At 38.6% G+C, this 20,416-nt stretch overlaps 1 protein-coding gene and 1 long non-coding RNA gene across 7 annotated transcripts in view; one reads left to right on the forward strand and one right to left on the reverse strand.

The window, feature by feature from the left end:
• LOC148148979 (uncharacterized) overlaps positions 1–19,672 on the forward strand; it is a 65,252-nt gene extending 45,580 nt beyond the window's left edge. Inside the window, exons 3-4 of the long non-coding RNA XR_015758463.1 lie at positions 10,723–10,807; positions 19,422–19,672. This is a non-coding gene — a long non-coding RNA (uncharacterized LOC148148979). The remainder of the gene's footprint in view (positions 1–10,722; positions 10,808–19,421) is intronic.
• usp34 (ubiquitin specific peptidase 34) overlaps positions 1–20,416 on the reverse strand; it is a 381,006-nt gene that overhangs the window by 278,840 nt on the left and 81,750 nt on the right. For all 6 annotated transcript variants that reach the window (XM_087991428.1, XM_087991429.1, XM_043696074.2 and 3 more), the window contains 6 exons: positions 8,889–8,956; positions 8,553–8,745; positions 3,300–3,361; positions 3,016–3,097; positions 2,804–2,896; positions 605–730 (listed from right to left, as the gene is read on the reverse strand). In XM_087991428.1, coding sequence (XP_087847554.1) covers positions 605–730; positions 2,804–2,896; positions 3,016–3,097; positions 3,300–3,361; positions 8,553–8,745; positions 8,889–8,956 — 624 coding nt within the window. The remainder of the gene's footprint in view (positions 1–604; positions 731–2,803; positions 2,897–3,015; positions 3,098–3,299; positions 3,362–8,552; positions 8,746–8,888; positions 8,957–20,416) is intronic.

Genomic DNA, 20,416 nt, shown 5'->3' on the forward strand with positions numbered 1-20,416 from the left:
CACTTCAAAACCATGATGAGATTCCCTGTTGTTCTCCTTTTCCATATTTTCCTGTCATTTCCACCAGCTCAATAATTTTATCATGCCCCTTCCTTCATTTTCAAAGCTCCTCCTTCATGACAATATGCTCACTCTTCCTACACCCATGTCTAGAGACAGGCAATAATCTACATCCAGAAAAAAAACCTCAAAATATACAAATAACTAAGCAGAGACTTAGGTCATTTGGTCCAACTTATGCCCAATATGTGCCTCCCTTCCATAGCCTTCGTCTAACCCTATCAACATAACCTTCTATTCTTTTCTCACTCATGGGCTTTTCCAGCTTCCTCTTAAATGCATGTATTTTGCTTACCTCAAATGCTTGATTATGGAACCATACGACATACTCTAACCACCTTATACACAAACGTCCCACAAGAGGAGACATGACCAGATAATAATATTCTGGCATCATTAGTTGAAGGGCAAGTATTCCCCATTTCACTGCTCTTGCTCTCAATATGGACTGTTCAGGTGACCAGAGAACATTTTACAATGTGAGCAACAGTTGGCAAAACAGGAATAGTGTGAAATCTTAGACACATCCATGCAGATGTCTTACCTGTTCGGTGTGCACACTGGGGTGAAGAGCGGACACTAGATTAAGAAGGTGACGGAGTGGAACAGGGTCCAGGTGCTTAATAAGGGAAGGGAACAAATCATGGATGTATCGACTACAGTGCTTCAACTGTATTGCAGGAGAGGAGAACATAAAAGGAAACATGTCAAAAAATACACTTGTGCACAGCTGAAATAACAAGTGTCACAAACTGGAGATATTAAAGCTGATCACATAATTAAGTTTTACAAAAGTTAATTGCCACGAATTAAACAGTTTTCAAAAGAGAAACTTCTACAAAAGAAACTTTAACCCAGGTGATGGATTGAGCCATTATTCTAAATCAGGTTGCAGCAGTGCAATGTTTGTCCAAGTGCAACATTACAAAGAAAGACACGATTACATCAAACAGTCCTAGGAAATTATTGATGGGATTAGATTAAAGCAAACTGAGAATTTAGACAAATAAAAGCTTGATTAGAACCAAGTTAAACTGAATAGCAAGAAGGTGTTGTTCAAGAGAACATAGAATTGACAAGATCATGGGGGGTGGGGGGGGGGGGGGGGGGGGGGGGGTGTCTCATTATCTTCTAAAACCAAATATTTTTAGTGTTTAACTGTCAAACAAAGGAAACATATCACAAAACACAGATTTCTAATGTGTTTGCTGTCACATGTTACAGAGAAAAAAAAACTAAAAACAATTCTGAAAAAGCATCACCATATGACTGAACAGCTAATGCAATTCCCATGACCAACAAACACAAATGCTGAAAACGGATACATTGATCACCTAGGAAAATCTAATCCAATCATATTCCATTTCAGAGGAAAATCGATTATCCGAAAATCGCATTATCCGAAGGAGATCTCGAGGTCCCGATAGAAATATTACATCAAAGACCGATCGCGCCTTTCGTTTACAGTGATTAAAAATGAACTCCGCTTCCTGAAATGCTGCCTAGAACTGTCCTGCACAGATGGGAGCCCAGGCACTGTCTCCAAATGACTGACCTACGACCCTCTCCCTACTTTCCCTGGAGTTCTACTCAGGGATGTACCCTAAACGCCCCATTTCCCCAAATAATCTCTCCAACATTGTCCTGTCAAAGGTAGAACCTGTCAAAAAGTTGCAGTAGAAAGGGGTGTGCGTGTGTGTGTGTGTGCGCGCGTTATTTGGAGACTCACCCCCCAAGAGGCAGCAGCAGCAGCCTTCTTGTTGTTGGTGTCCAGTCCGGCTGCCCCAGAGCAGGGGCGGGGCTGCACAGGGGACGAAGTGTTGGACGGAGTTGGGGGGGGTGGGGGGCCAGTGTTGGAGCGGCTTGGGGGGCAGGTGTTGGACGGGGTTATGGGGTGGGCAGGTGATGTTGTACAGGGCTGGGGGCAGGAGACGACAGAGTTGGACGGGGTTGGGGGGCAGGCGGTCGTGGCAGAAGGCCGGGGGGGGCCAATGTTGGACGGGAGGCGGTGTTGGACGGGGTTTTGGGGGGGGTCTCACGTGTGTGGTATGCTGCTGCCTATTCTCCTGCCAAGGAGACAAGGATGAAAGATTGCATGCAAAGAATCTCAAAAATGTATCTGCCGCTTCCGGTTGTTGTAAATCACTATAAATGCCAGAGGAAACATCACAGAAGCGCTTCACAGGAGGCTCCCAAGCACTGGAGGATGTCACCTAGACAGGGGACGAAACGTCTGCAACACAAATTTCCAGCTTGGCGAACAGAACCACAACAACGAGCACCTGAGCTACAAATCTTCTCACAAACTTTGTTGCTCAAATCTGCAATGAACTAATCTCAGCTGCTGAAATAAGGTAACTATATTTAATATACAGTCAGCTTTGAACCACTGAACATAGTCCAAATGAGCTACTACATTTTTTGTGTTTGCATAAATATATAACTACTTACCTATATGCACAAATTCAAAACATTGTATTGAAAAGAAAACCTTTATCAATATTTCACTGGCATACACAAATTAAGGCCAACTCTAACAAAAAAATTTAAATCACTTTTTGTCTCAGTAGGATTTGACGTTGAGTGTTCCTAATAAACACTACCTTTGCAAAATTACTTCCAAGAAAATCATTAAAATAGTCACTTTTTTGAAAAAAAAAGCAAATATGTATATTTGTATTATACAGTATTTGTCTTTTAAACACCAGAAGTCTGCAAAATTGTGGATTTATTTCATTAGTACCTGTGCTGCTGCCCAAATACAATCTATATGCTGTGTGCTAAGTCTCCCTTCTGCAGCTAGAAAGTTCAAGATGACTTGGCATTGTTTGATGATCTGCAAAATTAATAAATGGAAGAATTGTGAAAGCAGGAAACATGTTTTGCAAGCTTGTTTTGAGATGCTCAGTAGACGAGTGGGAGAGAAAGAAGAAAAAAAAAGTGATCCAGACAAACCTCAATGTGCAAATTTGGTCCAAAGATATGTTCAACAACACTGTTATGAATTAGCCAGTCAGCTAGTTCCTTTGCAATTGACCTGCACGATAGTAAAAACAGGAAAAAAGGTTTACACCTAAAGATTTCCTTCAATTCCCTACTTCTGCAACTTTCTAGAACTGCATTGTTAATTTTCTTTCAGAAGGCTTATGGACATTTGGTAAACAATCATCTTAATTATCTTCTCTCCACATAAGCATTTGATGTTGGATCATCTCTCTAATTGAAACACCGTTACTTACGTTTCAGTATCTGACACCAAAGATTCATTATTACAAACATCGTTGAATGTGTGAAGTTGATTCTGTCAGGAAAGAAAAGTTAGAAATTAAATTTTACAGATAAGTTAATTTGCAAATTAATTACTTTACTGAAAATGTGAAGTTTATTGAATACAATTGATTTAAAAGGGAAACAGTACAACCAAGGGGTTTATTGGACATGCTTAGAAAACAAATTTCTTAAAAGTAATATCAAATTAAACCTTTTTCCATTGAGCCCCTCTTCATACCTCAGCCCTGCTATCGAAGGAATCAGACTGGCCAAACATTCCCGCCATAGCCAGAACATCAATTCTCAGATAAAGAACAAACAAAAACTGCACACAACACAGATGTAGTCTCACCAAAGCTCTGTACGACTGCAACAAGACATCTCTGCTACTGAACTTGAATCTACTTGCTATGAAGGCCAACGTACCATTTGCTTTCTTTACAGCCTGTTGAACCTGCATGCTCACTTTCAGTGTCTGCATACCACGGTCTCATTGCACCTACTGCTTTCCCAACCCATCACCATTCAGATAATAATCTGCTTTCTGGTTTTTCCTACCAGAATGGATAACCTCACATTTACCCAGAATAAACTGCATCTGTCAGGTATATGCCCACTCAGCTTGCTCACATGACGCTGAAGCATGTCTGCATCCTCCCAGTTCACCTTCCTATCCAGCTTTGTCTCATGTGCTAACTTGGAGATGTTACATTTAGTTCCCTCAACTAAAATATTACTATACATTGTGAATAGCTGGGGTCCAAGCACTGATCCCTATGGTATCCCACTAGCCACTACCTGCCACTCCAAAAGAAATCTCATTTATTACTACTTTGCTTCCTGCCTGTCAACCTGTTCTCTATTCATGTTAGTACACTACCCCCAATCCTAAGCACTTTAATTTTACAGTTATCTCGTGGGACTTTATTGAACACCATCTGAAAATCCAAGTAAACGTCTTATCAACTCTACTGGTTATAGTCTCAAGATTCTGGCTGATTTGTCAAGCATGACTTTCTTTTCATAAATCCATGCTGACACTGTCTGATCCTGTCACTGTTTTCCCAAATGCTCTGCTATTAAACCTTGTCTAATGGGTTCTAGAATAATCCCTACTACTGTCAGTCCATCCAATCAATAATTCCGTGTTTTTACTCTACCTCCATTTTTGTTTCAAAATAATAATGAGATGACGTTAGCTACTTTCTTATCCATAGGAATTGTTCCAAAGTCTTTAAAATCTTGAAAGATGACCAGCAATACATCCACCATTCCAAGAGTCACTTCTGGGATGTAGATCATCAAGCCACGTGGATTTAATAGCTTTTAATCCTAATTAATTTTCTCACCTCCATTTCCCAACTAATACGGATTTCCTTCCGTTCCCCTTTCATTTGACCCAGTGTTTCCCAAAATTTTGGGGGACGTTATTTGCATCCACCTTTGTGAAGGCAAAACCAAATAGATTTGTTTAATTGGTCTGCCATATCGTCAAGTTGATAACTGTCCCTGTTTCTGACTGGAAGGTGCCTACATTTGTTTCCACTCATCATTTTTACATACCCCAATAAATGCTTTTACTATTTGTACGTGCCCCTACAAATTTACTCTCGTACTCTATTTTCTCCCACTTTATTTCCTTTTTAAAAACCACACAACACCAGATTATAGTCCAACAGGTTTAATTGGAAGCTCTAACTTTCAGAGTGCCGCTCCTTCAACAGGTGGTTGTGGAGGACACAATTGTAAGACACAGAATTTATAGCAAAAAAGTTTACAGTGTGATGTAACTGAAATTATACATTGAAATATACCTTGGTTGTCTGTTGAGTCTATCAACTATTTGAATACCAGGATAGTTTCACTTCTTTCATATGTAAATCACAACCTTTTTTTAAAAAAAAAGTTACATTCTCAGGTTAATTGTAACAATTGGTGTTAGTCAGATAACATGTTGAAGGTGTTAGCCCCCTGTGTCCTCCGTCTGTGCCATAACGTTTAGATTGATTCTAATCTAAAAAGTGAGTTAACAGAGTCTTACATGAATTCATGCAGTTGTTGAGCAAAGTACAACGTAACTCTGCAAGTACAAATTCACCCCAGAAACATATATGTATATGAATGCATGTGTGTGTCTGTCTGTCTGGGGTGGGTTGTGAGTGAGAGTGAGTGTATATATATGAGTGTCGAGTGTCTAAGTCTGTGAGGAGGTGTGTGTGTTTGGGGTGGGGAGTTGTGAGTGTCTGTGAGAAAGTGTATATGTGTGTGAGTGTAGAATGGTCTGTGAGAGGATGCATGTGAGAGTGTGGGAGTGCATGTGTGAGAGTAGCTGTGTGCGTGTCTGTGTATAGGAGTGCGTGCGCGTATATATAAAATATATATATATAGTGCAATGGTGGTCACCTGTAGTATGACATAAACCCAAGGTCCCAATTGAGGCCCTCCCTATAGGTGCAGATCACACACGCACACAAAAACCCATATGCACGTGGGGTGAATTTGTACTTGCAGAGTTACATTGTACTTTGCTCAAAAACTGCATGAATTCATGTAAGACTCTGTTAACTCACTTTTTAGATTAGAATCAGTCGAAACATTATGGCACAGGCAGAGGACACAGGGGGCTAACATCTTCAACAGATTATCTGGCTAACACCAATTGTTACAGTTAACCTAAGAATGTAACTTTTAAAAAAAAGTTGTGATTTACATATGAAAGAAGTGAAACGATCATGGTGCTCAAACATATGAAAGACTCAAACAAACAATCAAGGTATATTTCAATGTATAATTTCAGTTACATCACACTGTAAACTTTTTTGCTATAAATTCTATGTCTTACAATTGTGTCCTCCACAACCACCTGAAGGAGCAGTGCTCCAAAAGCTAGTGCTTCCAATTAAACCTGTTGGACTATAATCTGGTGTTGTGTGATTTTTAACTTTGTACACCCCAGTCCAACACCGGCATCTCCAAATCTTAATTTCCTTTATCCTTCTTTGCCAAAATCTAAACTGCTACCAATCTTCAGGAATACCCTACCTTGGATCTAATATTATCCCCAATTTCCTTTGTTAGCCACAGTCAGGCCAACTTTCCCATTTTATTTTTGTGCCAGACAGGAATGACCAATTGTTGCACTTCCTCCATGCACTCTTTACATGTTTGCCATTGCCTATCCTGAAATACATCAAAAAAGGAGAAACAAGGCAAAAATAGAAATTGCTGGAGAAACTCAGCAAGTCTGGCAGCATCTGTAGAGAGAAAACAGTTAATGTTTCGGATCAAGTGACCCTTTCTTCAAAACTAATAACATCAAGCAAGAAGTGATCTTAATTTTTAAATGCATATTTACTTGCATATGAAGTTTGGGAAGGACTTAAACTGGAATGTACTTAAACTGGAATGTACTTTCTGACCCATTATGTATACTAAACAGGCAAAGTTAATAGGAAAGAATTTCTGGGAGATTCCCATGCTCATCTTCTGTAGAGAAGTGAAGAAATCCAAGAAAAAAAAGACTAAGCATCATTTATACTATTCTTCCAGAGTTTACTTGCCTCTCCAACTGAGTTATGGTTCACAAACATAGGATCACCATAGTAATTAATATTAAAAAGTACTTTTGCTCTTATTTGACCAGAAACAGAAAAAATGCAGAACTGTTAATTTGGGAAAGTAGAAAAGTTGCATGTATAGATTGTCTGTAACATCAACATAATGTGTAACTGAAAAACAAACAAATGATTTGCATCCTAGAATCAGAAATAAAATTTCAAAATCTGTGGACATTAAATTGCCACGGTTAGTTATTATTACACAATACTATCAAATGCATGACATTACTAAACTTGCAAAATGAGCATGCACTGACAAATGAATTTTAATATAAGCATGTGTGGAGGTGGCAAAGTTTGCTAGGAAAGACATGGAAGTCAGTCTATTACTGGGATAACCGAGATTAAATTGGTGGAAGAACAAAGGAATTTGGAGCTACAAATACATACACCACAAAGAGTAACAATAGAAGAAGACAATAAAGCATTGAAACAAATAAAAAACAGTGCATTTCTAGAGGGAAGGAGTTAGAAAGGAGTGAAATTACATTGCATGTGCGTAAAACAAAACACACAGAAACAATAGATCTTTCATCCAAAGTCTGTTCCGCTATTCAATGAGATCACAATCTATCCAATAATGCTCAACTCCACTTTCCATTGTGCCCATGCTCTTGATTCCCTTTAATGATTAAAGATTTGTCTCTCAACTTGGAATATACCCAGCCTCAGTCTCCTGTGGTAAAGAATTCCACAGATTCACTACTATCAAAAGAAATTCCTCATCTATCTGAGATGGGTGACTCACTGCCTTAAATGGACAAACATAATTTGATGGTGACATCACCCAAGAGTACACAGTTCCAGAATTCATATTATAAACAGGATATTGAAACACTGGTGAAGCTGCTGAGAAGATTCAGAAGGATGGTACCAGAATTTATAAAATACAATCAATAACTGCTGAATATCTAGGAATTTTTATACTGACTAATGAGCAACCCTTCAGATACCTCATGAAAGGGCTAGTTAGTGTAGTTAGCAATATTACTAGTATATCAAGAAACCAAAATATAAAAAGCTAAACACTAAGAAGTCCAATAAGGAATTCAGGAAAATTGTCTTGACATAGAATGGTCAAAATATGGAACTCCTGATTTCAAAATGTACTGCCTGTGAATAAAAATTAAAGATATGCAGATAGCAACTGATCGAGCGGCTGGGGGGGGGGGGGGGTAACCATTTAAACAGAGTCTAAACACTTGCATGGATCAGTTAAAGTGAATGACCTGTACCATTCTGACTTGGCAATAGATTGCTGTTTTTTTCAGTGTCGCTGGATCAAAATCATTAAACTTTCTCCCTAACAGAATAAATGGGTCAACCTATACCAGATGGACTGCCGCAGTCCAAGAAGATAGTTCATCAACATATTCTCAAGGGAAGTAGGAATGGACAATAACCCAAACCACCAACATTCCACTGATGTATTTTTAAATATCTGTCCTGTTCATACAATTACAAGCAATTCTAAATGAAAGCAGTTTTTTTTAAGCAGCAAGTTTAGGCACAATAATAGAATGCAACAAGTAACCAGAACCAATTGTATGTCACAAACATTCAGTTTTCAGTTAGTTAGTCAATGTCTACAAGGTTACGACTCACTGTAATCTGACTCAGTCCAGCCAACCTCATAGTTAGAGTTGGTGACATGAAATACTTGAATGCAAGATCCAAACTTTCTTTATCAAAACATAGTGCTGTATCCAAGGGCTCCTTAACTGTACTCCACATCAAATCTGCCATGTTGCGTGCAGCACTTTGTCGCAATTCCTGGTCTGAAAGTTTACATAGATACCTAGATATGAACATTTTTGAAAAATGTAAAATAGGATTATTTTTTTGAAAATGCACCTTAATTTTTTTCCAAATGAAAAACAAAGTATTTGCCATAGTATTTTTGATGGAATGTTAAAATGCGTATTCAGTCTGATCACTTACCTTATAACATAAGTTCTAAAGGGGATAACATGCTGCATAACAGCAGGGATGTGTAACCATATCCTGATCTGTAACATTAAACAAAACATAAACTGTTATAGTTCAATTACAAATTAACTCCTTTGCTAGAGCTACATTATGACTATTTAGCAAATACATTTATTTTACCATGCTAAAAATATTAACCATCACTTTCAGCATCAAAATACAACTTTCTGGGAGTCAGATGGAAACTGTATGGTGCCTCTATAGGGCATCAGGAGATAACTCAAGAAAAACTGACCCAAGAGGCTATAGCAAGAGTAAAGATACATAGAGGGAAATAAAATGTGTCACAAAATGGCATTAAATGACAGAAAGTTAGTTCAACTGCAATTACAATATAATAATATATTATAGTAGTACATAAGCAGTTTTTAAAATGCAACTTCTTGTTCAATTAACTTATTGTAATTAATGTGCATCATTCCTGAGTATTTGTTATATTGTTTTTGCTGCTGCCCGTAAGTTCAGAGGTTATGTGGAATAGCTTGAAAACTTCAAGTTTTAAATCATACAGTAGGGTCCAGGGAGGGGCAATTTTCTCCATACAGATGGTGGTGAGTGCCTAGAATGGGGTCTCCTAGAGGTAGTGGTGGAAGCGAGTACAATTTCATTATTTAAGAAATATTCAGACAGCTACACGACTGCGATGGGTATTTTGGGGGGAGGGGGATATGGACCAAACACAAGCAAACGGGACTAGATTAGTTATGAAAACTGGGCAGCATGGACAAGTTGGGCCAAAAGGGCCTGTTGGGAGACAGTGAGGACTACAGATGCTGGAGATCAGAGTCTTGAGTCCGGTACTGGAAAAGCACAGCAGGGTAGGCAGCGTCTGAGGAGCAGGAGAATCGACATTTCGGGCATTGCCCTTCATCAGGGATGAGAAATTCACATTCCTGATGAAAGGCTTATGCCCGAAACGTCGATTCTCCTGCTCTTCGGATGCTGCCTGACCAAAGGGCCTTTTTCCAAATTGTAGACCTGTATAACTATATCACAACTTCACTTCCAAACTTGAAAATGCCTACTTACCTCAGTTTTTATTTAGTTTCTTCAACTGGATAAATACTGAACAAAATTTTTATGGTCCTTTGGAAATAGCTCAACTATTGTTTACAATGCAGGAACAAACATTCACTGCTTATCAATTTTAGCCATCTTTTTGAGGGTTTTCCAGGGAAAGGGGAGGGGAGGAGGAACACACTGCCACTTCAATTGCTTACCAAACAAATTAAAACTACCAGCTCTTTAGCCAGCCTAACCTTTGTAGCAATATGGTAGACACAACTATAGCCTTCGGAACATCTGGATTTAAGTCTCAAGGGGAGTGACTTTTTTTTTTTCAATTTCTCCTTAGAGTAAATCAGTCAAATCAATATAAGCCATTTTTATTCGATTCAATTAGATTCTACAGGCTTTGCAATATAATGGTCGAGTCCTTTCTGCAAGCAATGTGCTACCACCACAATCTTCACCACCTCCCTGGATCAGTACCAGCCCACCCACTATCAGCAAGGGCACTGGATGGACGATTTCAGCATTATCATGTACCCCATTACTTAACTATTACTTAATATATGCAGTCAAACCTTTCTACTTGGTCCTTCAGTGAATGGTCAATGGTTAAGCTTCACCATTCAAGATGTATTCAGATCTTTTACATATTCTCATGAATGAATCAGCTAGGTTTGAGCATTGAGGGCATTATCTGTTTTTTCTTTGTGATCTGCATTGGTGTTTATGGTCCATTTAGGCATTCTCACTTAACAAATGGTATTCTTCCCTATAGATGTATGTGACAGGTGACTTCAAATGACATGTCTTCTACTGATGGCACCCTGTGCTTTGAGAAATGCAACAAACAAGTGGAATGCGTAAGATTTGTCCTTTTGCCTATCTGAAGATATCACAAGCAGTAAAGTGAGAAAACCTGCAAAATGACGTGACCGACCAACTGCAGACTTTCATTGCATCACAGTGATGTTGCAAATGCCATTAATGTTTGACTGAAATGATCACATGCATAACAAAGCACTATAGTTGCCTTCACTGTCTATTAACAAGGTTCCATGAAAGCTAGAGCTAGCTTCCTCCACTTTTACTTTGTTTGAGATACAGGAAGTACCCAAGACAAAGCTCAAAAGCTACGTCTTCATGTTCAATTAATTTATTAATTCCACGACCAATTTAAACGTAGGCCCTTCAAAAGAAATTATTAATAGTCTGCCACCAATGTTTTTACACTGTAACCAATGCAAAGATTTTTTTAAATGGTCAATGCTTAAGTAATAGCAGTTCATCAGCAATTTGACTCCCAAGGCTACTGCCATATCCTATTGTATAGGGTAGGCATAGAAGGATTTAGAATCAAAAAGAGGAAAAACATAGTGTCAGACTGCCAGTCAATACAAATTAGCAAACAGAAAGGCAATGAGTGTACCAAGTTCTGTTTAAAGATAGGATACAGATGGGTTTGGGCAAACCAAATTTCTAAATGGTGCAAAGTGGATTGCTGGTCAGGGAGCAGTCAGGTTTAGGGTTAGGGTTTTAGCATCTGATGTATTATGGATAAGGGAGACAACACATGCAGGCTTTGTTACTGTAATGGAAAATTATCCATTTACTGTGAAATTAATTATCCAGCTACTGTGAAATTTGAAAGAGAATGCTTTTCTTTAACTTAATGCTGCATAAGTTAAATAATACTTTGATGAAGGCCTGTAGTCAGCTTATCTCGGTTTGAATTCTGTAAACATTCAACTTGACCTTGCGATAGTCAAACTCAGTGAAAGCTAAAGAACTGTTATGTCTAAGACTAGGGGATTCACCCTAGAGAGCGTGATAAGAAACAGGATAAAGCAAGTGTCTGTGCCATGCTAAGGCACTTTTTTTACATTAAGGCATCTAGCATTTGTGTACTGGAGTCACTTCTGCAGAAGTAAAAATAAAGCTCCTTTCTTTCCTCTTGCTAATAGTTGAGTCAAGTTGATTTAATTTCCACGACAGTTACAGATCTGGAAATAGGCAAGATGTTAGTAATTCTTTACATCTTTCGTTACATTGTACTTTGCCTTTATTAGGAACTCCATCTTAAAGGCAGCAATTTCCAAAAAGAAACTGACAACTAATAGAAGATGCTACCTATCCTGACTTCATCATGAATCCAATTGAACCATTCTAAACAAATTGCAATGTGTCAGAAACTATAGGAAATGAACTTATCCCAATTTATGGAGAAAGTGAGGTCTGCAGACGCTGGAGATCAAAGCTGAAACTTTATTGCTGGAACAGCACAGCAGGTCAGGCAGCATCTAGGGAACAGAAGATTCGACGTTTCGGGCACATGCCCTTCTTCAGGAATGTGAGAAGAAGGGCATGTGCCCGAAACGTCGAATCTTCTGTTCCCTAGATGCTGCCTGACCTGCTGTGCTGTTCCAGCAATAAAGTTTCAGCTTATCCCAATTTATATCAAGGCAAGTATTCTCATAAGCCCCAATTTACATCTCAAAATAAATATCTTTCCACTCCATATTTATATTCAATTTTCAAGTTCCCTAAAATAATCGTGTCAGGTTTTTCGATCTTTGAGGACTGCGTAGGTGTATACCATAAAGTCTCAGACGACATAAGTCTCAAAAGAACTCATTTCAAATCTACAGGAACTCAAATGAATTCTGCAACTCACTGGATAATAAATAAAAAGGGGCATTTATTTTATTTGCTTCGGGTTGAAGGACCAGATTCCCCGGCTTAAGAATCTGGAGGTGGTCAGAGTTTGGATATAATGCCCTAAAATACAGGCAACCTAAATCAAAACATCCTGTTTTTCATACAACTTAAAACTATTCGGCAATCCAAGCAATAAGGGCAGCACAGTGGCTCACAGCACTAGCGTCCCAGGTTCGATTCCAGCCTTGGGTGACTGTCTGTGTGGAGTTTGCACATGCTCCCAGTGTCTGCGTGGGTTTCCTCTGGATGCTCCGGTTTCCTCCCACAATCCAAAGCTGTGCAGGTCAGGTGAATTGGCCATGCTAAATTGCCCATAGTGTTAGGTGCATTAGTCAGAGGGAAATGGGTCTGGTTGGGTTGATCTTCAGAGGGTTGGTGTGGACTGGTTGGGCCGAAGGGCCTGTTTCTACATTGTAGGGAATCTAATCTAAAACAGTTCTATGTTATCAATGTGAAAAATATAATAATTAATTATTAGATAGCTCTCGGCTACATGTAACAAGTATGCAGAAATACAATTGCGAATAAACGAGACAGCCAAAATAACTAAGTGACTACTGAAAAGTAGTAAGGAAGAGCAAATGATTTTAAAATAAAAACTGAAAGAACTGCAGATGCTGCAAGTCCAAAACAAAATCAAAAATTGCTGAAATAGCTCAGCAGGTCTGGCAGCATCTGTGGAAAGAAATCAGAGTTAACATTTCGGACCTTTCCTCAGAACAGAATTCCTGTTTTTTTGAAGGTTTAAAAGTATATTTTTGTTACTTCAGTCTCCATAGCTATTTCAAAGGAAGTTGCAATTACTCAATTGACAAGATACTTGGGTAACCTTGCAGATTATGAGCTTTTATAATAACAGTCAGAATATGTTACATAAGACCTTCATTTTTTAAAACTTTTCCTTAATTATTAAAAATACATTTAGGTTTCACACATTCTTTAAGCACTCAGATAACTTAATTCAAAACATACTTGATCTGGAGTGCCTGCTTGGATTTCAAGAGTCTGAACATGCCACGAATGATGAAAACAAAGTAACTGGTCTCCAAGTGGTAGAAAATATGGTGCAGAAGATAGGAAGAGGCAAAAAAACCTGACCTTGTGTTTTGTCCAGAGAGTATAGCCTTCTACACAACAGTAAAGTTTAGTCAGTGTCAAATACTGGTTTCTTTATATATGTTCTGTGAGGCTATTAAGGGTTAACACAGATTCCAGAGGCACCAGAGCACCTCTTTGCAAGCGGTCTACAGCAGATCTTATTCTGACATATTTTATAATTGTTCTGCTCTTCTAAATCTCAATTCTAAATCTACCAGAATTTCTAACAATGCTTTTTTAAATCTACAGGTCATTCTGCTATAAATTTTGCATGTTTTGTCAATGCAAATTCGCTGTAACGTGATTGACGAATTGAAGACACTGTTTCTTAAGCACGAACTTTTAAAACTTGCGTTGGTTGTAACATAATTACATCACCAACATGTTAAGCACTGTTTCTAAAGCGCAATTTTTCTATAATGCAGGGTTGTACAAGAACGCAAACCTTGCATTATAGAAGAATTGCCTATACTCTCAGGCTTGAAGATTCCCCAAGACCCAATTACTGACACTGAAGGCAGGCCTAGAGGGATCACAGACCTACGGGCTTCTCACAAACCTGACCTCACCATGGAAACCTGGAACCAAGGCCCAATCAATGCATGAACAAGACCCCACAGTGACCAGACATCTAGGAGTCCCAACCAGACTGACTGGAAGACACCCCCAGAGCACTGATGGATACGACTAGCACCCAGGAACCCAGCAGATGTACTCACATTTCTTGCCGTTGCTGGAACTGCAAGTCCAGAGGGATCAGAGGATTTCCAGTCTCTTGCAGGCCTGACCTCCCTAACCTTGTGGATACTCATATCTGAGGTGACCAGACATCAAGACCAACTGCAAGACACCTCAAAATGCTCAAGGTTGCAAATGGTGCCCAGGACCCCCATGCACTTACCTTCCCAGAGCAGTGGATTTCCCTCGTTGACACCTGGGATCAACTTGGAACAGCCATGTATCAAGGAAATGTGGGAGATGCAATGGACTTATGGTGAGACGGAAACTTTGAGGTTTACGTCCCTGTCCAGCATACACCTGGCAAACATCCAAGCCACTGAACACAAGATGGATAACCTCAACTTCCAAAGACAATTAAGGAACCACCGTATGCTATGTTTTGCAGAAACAGGGCTCACGCCAGCTATACCTGGCTGTGCCCTACAGCCTGGGGCTCTGCAACACACAGACCAGACACACACACAAAAAAAAATCTTGAGACAGAATACCTCAAGGCCTTGTTCATCATGATTCAAGACTTCAACCAGGCCAACCTCAAGAAAGTGCAACGAAAATACCTTCAACACATCTCATGTGCCACCAGAGATCCAAACATCCTTGACCACTGTTATACAACCAAAGATGCCTACCACTCCAGCCCCCATCCGTTTTTTGGTAAATGAGACCATAATGCTGTGCTCCTCCTCCTGGCAAACAAGCAGAAATTGAAGTGCAAGGACTGAGGAAATGGAAGGGCTTCTACAGGACTGCTTAAGAGTTGGTGGACTGGTCCATATTCAAGAACTTAGTGGCCAACCTAAATGAATATGCCACTACCGTTACAGACTTCACAAGTATGTATGTAGAACACTGCATGCCAAAGAAATTAATGCAAACATTCCTCAATTGAAACCGGGAGAACCACTCTCTAATGAAGTCCAGGTTTGAGATGTTCAAGTTAGGTGATCCTGACCTATACAGGAAATCAAGATATGACCTTCTGTGGGCCAACTAGCATGCTTCCACACTGTAGGGGTTCTATGATTCTGCCACCATTGTAGGCCATATCTCAAACAATGAAAGAGAATATAGGGAAGAAAATGAATGCTAAGTGGCAAGTCAACAATCTCTCACATTGACTTCAGGAAGTGGAATGGAGGGCAGGCCCCCAATGGTGCTACGGTGGAGGTGGTCAACAGCATCAAATTCCTGGGAGGGATGGTCACTAATAATCTACCCTGGTCCAGCTACATCGACATAACTATCAAGAAAGCACAATAATGCCTCTATTTCCTCAGGAGGTTAAGGAAATTGTGGATATGCCCACAAAACCTCTTACCAATTTTTATAGATGCACCATTGAAAGCACCCTATTTGGATGCATCACAGCATAGTATGCCAACTGCTCTTCCCAAGACTGCAAGAAACTACAGAGAGTTGTGAACACAGTCCGGTCCATCATACACACCAGCTTTCCATCAATTGACTCCAACTATACTTTCTACTGCCTCAGGAAAGCAAATCAACATAATCGAAGAACCCTCCCACCCTAGTTATACTCTCTTCCACCCTCACCCACTGGGTACAAGATATAAAAGTTTGAGTGCATGTATGAACAGATTCAATAACAGTTTCATCCCCAATGTTATCAGACTTTTGAACGGATCTGATCTCTCTCTGCAACTGTAATTGTATTCTGCACTCTGTTCTGCTATCTGATGCACTTTGTATGTTATGATCTGCCTCTAGAGCACACAAAACAATATTTTTCACTGAATCTCAGTACATGTGACAAAAATAAATCAAATCAAGTCTTTACTTATGAATAATTAATAAAAAGGTACTTCAGGGCAATAAGAGTCAACTCCATAATATGGAAGTGCAGTCATATACCTATTATAGTGTGAAGGGACAACTAGATTCCGGCTCCAAAGGCATTAAGTAAACCAGATGCACTTTTACAATGTACAAGATTTAATGTAATTTCTCCGGTGCTATCACACAAATTAGCAATTCACCCAAGCTCATCCTAACATACTACAGTGAAATCTGAACTCTGAATAGTTGTCTAATAACATAAGCAGGTGGCTATCAAATGCTCTATTACTGTAAAGTACAGATAAACTATTAGTGAGTACACAATCAATCTGAACTGCAATGGCCTTCATTGCAAATAATTTATCACCATTCTTTTTAGTGACATGAGAAATGGATAAAACACAAGAGATCTGCCAGTATCTGTGGAACTCATTCCTACATTTTCAAAAATCAGAACATTAGAGAGGAATGGGATTTAAAAATCAATAAGCAACATTCTCTCATATCTCATACAAAAAAAAAGTTCAAGATGCTATTCCCAGTGTATTCATGTCCAAATCATCACTTTAAACATGAAATATATTTATATGTAACATTCTAGAACTTTGTTTTCCAAATGGACACCAACAGGTGACTAAGATGGCTGCTAGGGGTCAGACGTCCCTTGAATTCAACACAGACCACATCAAGCTTGCAGAAAGTTACTTCTGAAATCATCCAGAATGGGGGTCACCCCCTTCAAATGAATATATCCAAAGAACACTCTGCTTTTTGATTTCATATTTTATTGTTATTGGTTTACTCTAAACTCAGAATAAATGAATTTCTACACTTCATGTCCTCAAGTTTGCATCCTATCAAAGGAAAAACTGCAGGAAACTAGCTAGTACAAACAGGTGTGAAGCAGACATCATCTAACTTTCATTGTGCAGAATGGCTTTCGCTTTAAACCATTTGGGATGGACAACAGTCGCTGATGTGACTGAAGCTTGTTTTTGATAACAAAATCCTTTATTAACCCAAGAAACTGAAACAGTCTGCAAATAATAGCACTGCAGAATACCAGCCAACAGACCAAAGTCGAATTGAAACGGCTATATCTTAATAAGACATCCAATCTGATCCCTAAATGAAGTCCATCTCTAATGAAATTTGATCTTCTGCTAAAAGAAATCTAACTTTAAGACCTACTGAACATTCAGTTCTTCAAAGGAATCCTGCAAGAATCCAGAAATTGGACTCCACCGATTTGAACCTACCTTAAACTACACTTCAAGAGTGAAAAATTTGCTGTTCTGGGTCCATAGCTGTTACTATGAACTAATAACTAACATTTTGTTAACCAAATGTAGAAGTACACCACTGTCTTCAACTATAAATTTGTGTGCGTGGGTGTAAGTAATATAGCACTGATATTTTTGGATGAATGGGGGAATGTGTGAATAAATAATCCTATTTATTCAAACCCTTAAAAGCATGGCGATGTTGTTTAAATTGACCTAGACTCCAGGACCTAGGAAATACATGTATCCTCTACGCTAAAATCCACAATGATTGAAGAAAGTAAGAGAAAAAAGTTACAGGGTTTCACAGTTCACTCCTGCTCTTTCCACAACACAGATGACGGCAATACAAACTTATACATTTAGTTGCACCAACGCTTGACCTTCAATCTCTAATTTTGCCATCAACTATGTGTATTAGTACAATTTGTTGACTTTTCTCCAAAGATACTTTTCACACAGAAGATTGCAAAATATAATAAATCATCCACCTGCAAAGCCCTAGGAACCTTTAAATGGACTTAGGGTAAAGACTTTGCCTTCATTGCAAACTACTAGTCAGGTGAACTTTATTGTAATTTTCCCCCCACACACAAATCTATGGCTACTAGATCTCATATTTAAGTCTAAGTCTCTCAATCAGTCTTTCAGCAGACCGTCATGGTACCTTTGCAGACAATATCATAACCATAGTGCAATTAATGTAATTCAATCTGGCATTTTAAAACAAATTCAGTGTTCACTTTCAAATACAGACTTGGCTTTTTTTAAAAAAAAAGAACATAGCTTAATCTGCATTTATTTCAAGAGATCCCATTTCACCACAAAACTCAGATCATCAATTAAAGTATTCCCAAAATTCCAGCGACAAAGTTTAGTACAAATGATAACATAAGCAAGAAATTTGCACTTCCAACAACTACAAAACCAATTAAGAAAATGAATACCTCCAATAAGATATGATCTTACATCATTTGTTTATTCTCTATATTTGAATATCACTGGTAATTAAGTTAATTAATGCCAATCACTAGACATTCTCAAAAGGTGGCGTTGGTTTATCTTCTTTAACTACTACAGTGCATGTGGTGCCAATGCATGGGTAAATCCAATATTGAGACATAATGGCCTAAATTTTGAGGTCCCAATGGCAGCGACTGTCAAGTCTGTAAATTCTGTGCTGATGCCAAATACCAGAATTACACTCTGCATTAACAAGGGGATTATACAACAATGATTGTAATTAACTATTCTGTAAAACTGGGCTCTGCTGTGACAATTTGGCTAACTGCCAAGAAATTACTCTAATTCGCCCAATTTTTGATAGCTCTTAGCTGACAGACTCTGTTCATAAGATTCTGCAAATAACAAGCCTTTTAATCTAAAGCACTATGCTACAAACATATCAAAACAGATCAAGGGTTTCCTAACAGTTGGATTGTTTGCAATGCAAAATTTCAGATACACAGGACATTTCTTTCTAAAAGTTAATTTTTTTTTTAGAAACTGCTGAGGTGCTTTTACAATAGCAAACTCTGCCATAAAATACAGATGTTTATTGGATGATAAGGTGGTTATAGGGTAGATAGTAATTGATAGCAAACTCCTTTAAAATGAATAAAATAGTCTGTGTGCACTGATATAATTGTGTACAACAGCCTCAAGACTACCCATACATTTCAGATTATTTGCATCGTTCCCCAAGACATTTTCCCAGTACTCCAATGATTGTAAGGCGTTGACAGCATTCAAGACTTAGTTGATGCTGAGCATCAGGATTAACAGAGGAAGTACTTGTTGCCTTTAATTATTTCTGCTTTTTTCAATTTTATATTTACAGAACTCCGGGAAGAAGAGCAATGTAGTTCTCAGTGGTTTGTCTCGGATTTGGACGCAGCTACGTTTTAAGTCGAATACGATTTGCATCATAAGCCAGTGACCAAAGTCTACAAGGGGTACCTGTATTAAATAAAAGAACTTCAGTCTGTCTTTATATAATTTTGGTATCAAAGTATTAAATTATAGTAGCTACCAACAAAAGGACAAATCAATTTTAATAATATCACTTCCGATCTTGTCTTCGCAATGGTATGGGTGGAAAACTAAGGCAAGGGGCTGAAGAATTAAAATGAATATTTTATAACAGTGCATCGCTGTTCCTTCATCGTCACTTGATCAAAATCTAGAAACTCCCTATCCATTTTCACTGTAGAGGTATCTTCACCACAGGCCCTAGAAGACCTCAAGATGGCAATTGGCCATCACCTTCTCAGTTAATAGACAGATTTTGTTTAAATTTAAATGAGATATGTTGACTTTGAATGGTTAGGATAAATGTTTAAATTTTAAAGAGAGCAAAGCATTGCAGCTATCAGTGAGCGCTAATTGGTGCATTCTTATGGTAACATCTCTAATAATTAGTGTCGACTTGACAAACTTCCAATAGTCCCCTCTCATTTAGTATAACTGTTGATTTTCCCTTTGAACTGATATTCTTGCAAAAATGTCCTGATGAGTGCAAGATAATAAGCTTTGGCAAAATGTGTCCATCAAACAGGCATAAATTATTTTATTCATCCTTATGGCAGAAACTGCCTATGCAAACTTATTATAATTACACCCTACTACCACTGATGGTTATGAAATGTGAAGAGGAAGAGCAGGTGCAATGTACACCAAGACAAATCTACACAAGCAATGTCAAATTTCAGGCACAGGAGTTCATAACACAAAACATCAACATGACATGCTCACAGACACAAGTCATTAAAATGTGAAGCTGGAAGAACACAGCAGATGAGACAAAAAAAAAGAGCTGCTGGAAGAGCAGGCAAG

This window comes from Chiloscyllium plagiosum, unplaced genomic scaffold, assembly GCF_037043375.1.
Source record: "Chiloscyllium plagiosum isolate Xiang-an unplaced genomic scaffold, Cpla_swu_hap1 HiC_scaffold_10, whole genome shotgun sequence".
In the NCBI taxonomy this organism is placed as follows: domain Eukaryota; kingdom Metazoa; phylum Chordata; class Chondrichthyes; order Orectolobiformes; family Hemiscylliidae; genus Chiloscyllium; species Chiloscyllium plagiosum.